This window comes from Ammodytes marinus (genome assembly GCF_949987685.1).
Source record: "Ammodytes marinus genome assembly, chromosome: 2".
Classification (NCBI taxonomy): Eukaryota; Metazoa; Chordata; class Actinopteri; order Uranoscopiformes; family Ammodytidae; genus Ammodytes; species Ammodytes marinus.
The window spans coordinates 26869023-26876902 of NC_137231.1; the positions used below are offsets into that span (position 1 = coordinate 26869023).

The 7880-nt window shown below is 41.1% G+C and overlaps 2 protein-coding genes across 2 annotated transcripts; one reads left to right on the plus strand and one right to left on the minus strand.

Annotated features, from left to right (window-relative positions):
• Window positions 1-2547, plus strand: mboat4 (membrane bound O-acyltransferase domain containing 4; the record flags this gene model as incomplete). The annotated part of the gene is made up of 2 exons (XM_080035609.1): window positions 1-233; window positions 1203-2547. 2 exons carry the CDS (start codon window positions 1-3, stop codon window positions 2158-2160), a joined length of 1191 nt encoding a protein of 396 aa, XP_079891735.1. The 3' UTR covers window positions 2161-2547.
• Window positions 2548-2926: 379 nt separating this feature from the next.
• coq2 (coenzyme Q2 4-hydroxybenzoate polyprenyltransferase) lies at window positions 2927-7375 on the minus strand. Its single transcript, XM_080048485.1, has 8 exons — window positions 7288-7375; window positions 6394-6780; window positions 5664-5830; window positions 4947-5068; window positions 4428-4513; window positions 4177-4310; window positions 3547-3735; window positions 2927-3421 (listed from the first exon to the last, which is right to left on the minus strand). Exons 2-8 carry the CDS (start codon window positions 6716-6718, stop codon window positions 3266-3268), a joined length of 1179 nt encoding a protein of 392 aa, XP_079904611.1. The 5' UTR covers window positions 6719-6780; window positions 7288-7375; the 3' UTR covers window positions 2927-3265.
• Window positions 7376-7880: the final 505 nt, after the last annotated feature.

Below are 7880 nucleotides of genomic sequence, written 5' to 3' on the forward strand. Positions count from 1 at the left end.
ATGTGCAGGTACCTGTTTGTTTCTGTTGGAGGATGTGTCCTGGCCGTTGTCACAATGGGTGTCTACAGCACAATCCTGTTCACCTCCACCGTTGCCTTCCTTCTGCTGGTGTGCTCTGTGGAGGCCGGCTGTATCCACACCTGGGTGTTTGGCATCCAGATGTTGTGGCAAACCTTCTGGCACCTGCTCATACAGTACAGGGAATACTACCTGCATGAGCCTGTCTGCATCAGGTACTAGTACTAACCCCTAAGGCAGTTTGTCGGTGTGTAAGCCGACACCTTTCCAGTGTCATCTGTGTTTTTCCTTTTGTCAAAAAACGGAAAGAATCAAAAACCAAAACCACAAGTACAATTACAAACCTGCTGATAAGTATCGCAGGTCAAAAACACACGAGTGACCCACATTGTTCCAACAGATGATATTTTACTCTCTTTCAATGAACATGGGCGTTGTACTTTATTTCCATATCACACATCATCCCACTGCTGTAAATACTCACTAATGCATCAAAGAAAATGCACTACTTACTCATGTTTGTGTAACGTTTGCTAAAGACTACAGTGGCCAGGTTGGAAACATTTTGATCATAACATATTGTCCAACATGTCAGACCTGTATTCCTGCTTTGACTGATCTATGTATAATGATGGCAGATTAAAACAGCCTACTGCAAATCCTCAGGCGGATCGAATGGGCTTTGGAGCAAACTGTGTAGGTAAAAGTCTTCAGTGAGATTAGTTGACAATAACAAAGAACAAAATACCACAAGTCTTACCCTCTGAAATGCATAGCTGGAAAAACATCACTCGGAAGAGAAAACAAATGCTCGACTGGAAAGCAGTATTTGGATTTTGACAAAACAATCCAACCCTAAAACAATTAAGCAGTAGGTGACCTGGATCTTTTGACCACCTCACACTGTCCTCATTGGCAGAGTGGGTGTGAATCAATTGTCATAGAACTGTACTGTTTCAAGCTTTCTTCTGGGAATGTCCATCCATGTTGACTTTCTGTCAGAAGTTTCCAAATCCGAAGAATCAACTTCTGACATGATCAGAGCAGAGATTAGTTGAACTTTGAATCTTATTTATTTGATGCTGTTAATCTCTTTGCTCTGGGTAAACAAAAAAAACATAAAATGCATACAGAAAAGACATTAAGGACTACGTTATCTCAACAACCATCTTTTGCACTTCCAGGTTGTTCTTGGCGGTTTCCTCTTTGATGCTGCTCACACAGAGGGTCACCTCAGTGTCCATGGACCTCCAGGAGAAGAGAGTTGCGCTTACGTTTAATTCTTCATCCAAAAGCAAGACTTGTGTGATGCTTCTGCCTCTCGTCAGCTACGTTCTCAACTTCACCACGCTGCTCGGAGGCCCGCTGTGCTCATACAGCCGGTTCCTGTCCCTAATGGAGGGAATCCACCTCAACCCTCCACCTAATCCACTCTGGGTTGTCTCCCTAAAGATGGTGCAGGTCTTAATTCTGGAGTGTGTAAGGCATTGTCTAGTCAGTTTCCTCAAACACAACACCTATGATCCCTCCAAATCTAATCTTCTCTATGGCATCCTGTGGGTTTGGGTTCTGGCCTTGGTTTTGAGGATCCAGTATTATTCTCACTGGAGGGTCAGTGAATGCCTTAATAACGCAGCCGGCTTTGGCTTTTGGGGAAGTTCACCAGGAGATTCCGATTCAGACTGGAGCAGGCTATCCGATGGCGATTTCTGGACCATCGAGGGGTCGAGTCGGATTTCAGAATTCGCCCGTCGATGGAACGCAACAACAGCCTCGTGGCTGCGTCGGCTGGTTTACACAAGGTGCAATCGTTTCCCGTTGCTCATGACATTTAGTTTTTCGCTGTGGTGGCACGGTTTGCATTTAGGTCACTTTGTGGGAATGTTGACCTGGGCCGCGACAGTGAAAGTAGATTATCATATACACAGGCACCTTCACTGGATGCTTTCACCAACATGGAGGAAGATCTACAAAGTTTTAAGGTGGATAAACACGCAAATGATTGTTGCTTTTATTGTCATAGCAGTAGAATTAAGAGATATGTCCGGTTTGAGACTTTTGTCTGCAACGTACATATTTCTGTGTCCATTGTTTAATATAATCCTGCCCTTTATCCTGATAAAACTCACCCCAGTTTACTAAGGTAGACTTGTGAACACACTTCCTTACTGTAGTCTAACCCTTTGTATTTGTGATATACATGTTCCACTCCACTACAATAAGACAGGCTTGTTCTGTTATCAATATAGATTTTAACCATGTGGATGCAATTGTCTAATTTTATTGTATTTTTTGTATTTGCTTTCTTTGTCGTGGTTGTTGGTTGGAGAGCCAAATACTGTGTTGTTGAAATTGAAAAATATATATATTGTGTAACAGTTGCATTATTTACGGCATAGCAATTAATAGTTGTATGCAAATTCTTAGGGAAAGATGAAATTTGAAACAATTTTATTCAATAATCCAGCCGAAACTTCTAAATAAACTGGACCTCTGGGGTAAGGGAAACAACATTTATAGGTTGGTTAAGGGTTGTTCCCTGCAACAATAAACTGATTGCTTTTGAAATTTAAAACCAAGTTTTTTTATATTGGCTTTGAAAACTAGAAAAAAACAGCACTGAACTCTGCATGTCTGTGCATCCTTAGGTTTCTTTCCTCACATTTTGTTGGTGTGTGAAGACAGCATGTATATAACCTATGATTACTCTCACCAAGCCCTCATAAAATAATTGGCAACGGTTTGCTGCAAACAAGCTCTGACACAGCGAGTGTCACTGGCTGCCTCCAATTAAAAGAGATGCAGGCGAATGAACTGAAGTAAACCAGTGAGTCAAAAACTATCATTATCCTTCATTTGTTTATTCTAAAAGACCAGGAAATACTTTGTCAGGTGGCCTTTGGCTTCTCTCTGCCCCCTAGTGGTAACAATTGATCATTGAATCTTAGAGTTGTTGTTCTTAGCAACATTAACATTTCCCCAATTTTTGCATGTGTATTATGACTCAATGTTGCTCATTTTGTGCGTGTATGTGGGGGAAATATATTGGTATGTAGGTATTTTCTTTAGCAATTCAATCTAAACGATCCCCAGCTAAAAGTCAATTTCAAAATCAACAAATATAAATTAAGTTTTCCGAGCAAATACATTTATTCCAATAACTTAATGGAGTGGGTTAAAAATCAGATACCTGCATCATTGTGGTGCTGTACGTTGCTGTCCTGTACATGTAATAAAATGTTTGCTCTCATCTAACTGCTTCCTCATTTTGCAGCAAAGTCTCTCTTCGTTCTTTCCACAAATTGCCGGCAACAATGCCCAAAAATAACAACAGTCCAAGGTTTCTGTTGGAGACAAATTTCTTCCAGCAGTCCCCTGGATTATTAATGTCCAACGTGTAAATCTAAAAAAGAGAGGAGAATATACAATGTTTGGTCGGGATAATAACAACTAATATAACTGTACTCTAATAATGAACCCTTTGACAGTGAGCATTCAGGCTACGCTGTACATCACCATGTTCCTCACCTGATGCGTTAGGTGAATGCCCACTGTGGACAGCACAGCGTAGTAAGGGAGGGTCTGTTCAGCATTCACCCCGGCTGCTACCAGTCCTGACATCATGGCCACCGTGAAGGCACTCAGCCAAGGTTTAGTTTGCTCCTGGAACCTCAGCGCAGTAGATTTGAGACCCAGCTTGGCGTCGTCCACCTTATCCTAATCATCATAGAAAGAACAGAGGACTCAATCAATATCAGCCTTCTTTAAAATGTGGGGCATTTTAAGTGTATGCTCTCTTCTATGAGGGCAACAATAGAAGTTTAACATTTTAAATTAAATAGATGAACTACAGCTCCTCTGGAAAAAAATAAGAAGACCAGTCTGGATTTTTCTTAAATCTTGATCACGTCATTACTTAATGGAAATGCTCTAAATGACAATATGTTTATTGGGAATTTGGTATAAATAGTGTCAGTAGTTTAAAGAATAAAACCAAAATGTTAATTTAACTCAAACAAATACCTATAAATAGTCAAATGAGAGACACTGACCATCTGGAGTGGTCTCTTAAGTTTTTTTAGAGCTGTATGTCTTTAGTAAATTTGAGCTATAAAGTTAAGACAATTTCAAGTCAATCTGTGGAGCTCCCTATTTCACCTGATGAGCATATATCGTGTCATATATCAGCGTCCACATCACTCCAGAGAGATACAGCGGGAGGCACACGGACCAATCACAGTAGCCCTTGACAGCGGACCAGCCGAGCAGCGCTCCCCAGTTGAAAGTGAGGCCTGTGCAGAAGGAATAGACGCAACATGAGACCAATTTAGGCTGCTTTGCTGATGGAAAGATGTTCTGTATTTACTGTGAATGTACAAAACCACAGGCTGTTCGTATGAAGCACGTACCCAACACAAGCTGTGGCCAGTAAGTGATCCTCTTCATCAGTGGGTAGGTGAAGACGAGAGATAATGAAGCAGCACCCAAAGCTATGCTGAGAAGAATACAGAGGGTCCGAAGTAGAAATTATTACAGATTAAATGATAAGAATTTGGCTTTTTATTGAACACATAAGAGATATTTATATGATTTATTTTTTTTTAAGTTAATCAGCAAGATGTTTTAGTGCTTCAAATCAAATCATATCAGTTATTTAAATAGCCAATTATCACACATATTCAGTGTTGAAGGGCTGCTGCAGCTTGTGCAACCCCACCAGATGTCACTGTGCTGCTGATCCTAAAGCCCATTTAATCAATTTTCAGCAAAGAAAAAAAAAATATTAAATCACTTATTAAACCCAAAAAATATGTATTTAAATAAATGACAGTATAATCAATGAAGCCCAAAGAACGACACAATGATGAGTTATTTGTTCCATCTTCTCTGTTGTTGTCTTTAAAGTAATCATGAGGATCACTTGTTACCTGTAGTAGTTGAGACACAAGAGAACACCAAGTGCCAGAGAGAGCTGCCCTCCGAGGAAGACCAGAGCCTGCATCTGAGAGATCTCTCCTGAAGCAATGGGTCTAGTGGACGTCCTGGATACCTACACCAAAACATCATCGCTTTCATTTAGACAGTGCAGAAACCATATAAGAAATGTGAACTTCTTGCTGTAATATAGGTCATAAGAAGAGTGATACTGACTGTATGACTTGTGTGTTCTAGAGGCACAGCAACATAACTTTAACAGCATCTTATATGGTATTATAGCTTTGTAAACACTCTACTTAATGTTATAAACATGTATGGTAAATGGTAAATGGACTTGACTTATATAGCGCCTTCTAGCCGATTTTCTCAGCCCCAAAGCGCTTTACATATCTTACCACATTCACCCATTCATACACACACTCATACACCGATGGCAGTAGCTGCCATGCAAGGCGCTCTCTGAACCATCGGGAGCAATTTGGGGTTCAGTGTCTTGCTCAGGGACACTTCGACATGTGGCGGGGAGACGGGGGATCGAACCTCCGACCCTGCACTCCAGAGGCGATCTCCCTACCCACTTCGCCACTGCCGCCCTGACGTATGGTCATTAGCGATTTCTATCAAATATTAAATTAGCAGAAAAATTAATTTGCTTAGGAAATATCCAGTTGGTATTGCGTGAATGTTCATGCATTAGTTTCACATACTTTTTTGTCAAAGTCTTTATCCCACATGTCATTGATGGTGCAGCCCGCTCCTCTCATCAGCAGAGCCCCCGTACCAAACAGGGTGAGGATGCCCAGGTGAGGGAGGCAGCCGGGGTCGGAAGCTAAAGCAATGCTCCATGTGCATGGGAGGTACAGCAGCCATGTTCCTGCATTACACAAACATAAACACACAGCACAACTCAAGTGAAGAAAACAAGAGATAAGCATCTAAGCAAAGCTATGAAGAAAATAAAACATTTACTATCAGAAACGTCCAACACAGACAGTATTAGGTCGATGTGTGAGTGTGTGTGAAGCCGCTTATTTTTTTGGAAAGGAGGATGTGAGCTCCCCCTGCCTTTCCAAAGACATCTAGGATTAAAACCAATGCCTGAACTTTCCATTTCTTTCACAACCACACACCACTACATAGTGCACTCTTTGAGCTCAAGCTTTTAAAAAATCCATAGGTGCGGCACAGTTCCAATTAGACCTTGAATTGGATATTTATGTGTAAATGTACATTAGAATGTTATGTGTGGTCCAAACTTTTCTGTTTAACGTTAAGATACAGACTTACAGAGGTAGATCTAGTTACATTTAGGTAAGTGTTTGTTTATAAACAAATAATGGCAAATAATTATTTTATATCTGAAACATTATCCCTATAAATATTTTTTTTAAACATACAGAGAAAGATGTGATCACCATTACAAATGAATATACAAACCAATAGGTTTGTCCAGCCTCATCAGTCGGAGATACGGCTGGACAGGCGCTGGTGCTGAATTGACAATCGTAGCAGCCGATAAACTGAACGATCTTCTCCCACAGTGCTGCGATTCATTTAGTCTGAGCGAGGGGCGGATGGCACCCTGGCTGTTAAACACTCTCCTCAACACACTGGAATCTGAGTGGACACCATCTCTACTCCTCTGTCGGTCCGTATGTAGAAGGCAGTTTGACAGAGGGTAAAGACAGGGGGAATAAGTCCCATGGTGAATCCTCTTCAGGACATTCAGAGAGACGTGGTTAAACAGCTTAGCAGGGAGCATGGTCTCTGTGTCTCTGAGCTCACACTGACATGATGTTGTTTTGTGCTCAGGAAACGTCACCCCTGCACACAAGAGGCAGGCACGTGCGCACACACACACACACACACACACACACACACACACACACACACACACACACACACACACACACACACACACACACACACACACACACACACACACACACACACACACACACACACACACGTTTGTCAGTAGCTTTTCACAGAGGAGGACTGGTTTGCTGCAACATACACTTCCCTTTGTGCTGCATTGAATCAGCTGCACAAACATTGTGAGAGATGGAGCTGCCTCCTCTCTATCTGTTCGTGTAGCTGCAGCATTGAGTATTAAAACATTCTGATTAGCTGTTGCTGGTAAACGTGAGTTAGCTTATACGTAGATAGTCATTCTGAAAATGGCACGCACTCATATTTTAGTCATTCAGTAAAAGCTGAATGGACAGTAATGTTAGCCACTCTATCTTAAATTAGCCTAGCTGTTTTATAAAGATAGTATTAACGTATTGTTATGAAGCGAAAACAGTGAGGTGTAGCGGTGAAACTTACACTGTAGGTTACACGGCAGAGGAAATATCACATTCAAAGCAGACTTATCACTTCATAGGTCACTACTGGTGGGTCTTTTCCATGGAACTATTTTCCTGTTATGGTGCGTCCGATATATCGCTCCGGAAGAAAGAGTGTCACTACGCGGAACCAATGACAGCACTGATAGACAGCAGTGATAACTGTGGGGGAGAAAAGTTATTTAGAAAAGCATGTTGAAAACAGAATCCACCTGCAGTACAACCAACTTCTTAAGGAAATTATAATATTAAACGACATTAAGATAGAAAGACTCAAATATTGTAAAGTTTCAGCTATCTTATTAAAGGACTGCATTGGGGGCTATGTTAGGCTATATCAGCTTCAAAACACCATATGAATGCATTCCTACCAATAGGCCCACACTTTCTGTCAAAACTTTAAGTTTATTTTGCATCACTGTGCAATTGCCATAAACAAGTTAACCAAATGTAACAATAAAAACAAATAGGCCTATAACTACACATGCGTCCAACCAATGCAATGTCCAAATCCACTGTTGTTATTTGTGATATTATTATTTGGCAATACACTATAATAATACAGTTTGCCCA

Excerpts from the sequence above, each read along its gene's own strand:
- coq2 (XM_080048485.1), bottom strand. The coding sequence starts at position 6,718 with ATGCTCCCTGCTAAGCTGTTTAACCACGTCTCTCTGAATGTCCTGAAG. Across the intron at positions 4,311-4,427 it reads CTGGCCACAGCTTGTGTTGG|GCCTCACTTTCAACTGGGGA; the intron begins GTACGTGCTTCA and ends CCTTCTGCACAG. Across the intron at positions 3,736-4,176 it reads ACACGATATATGCTCATCAG|GATAAGGTGGACGACGCCAA; the intron begins GTGAAATAGGGA and ends TATGATGATTAG.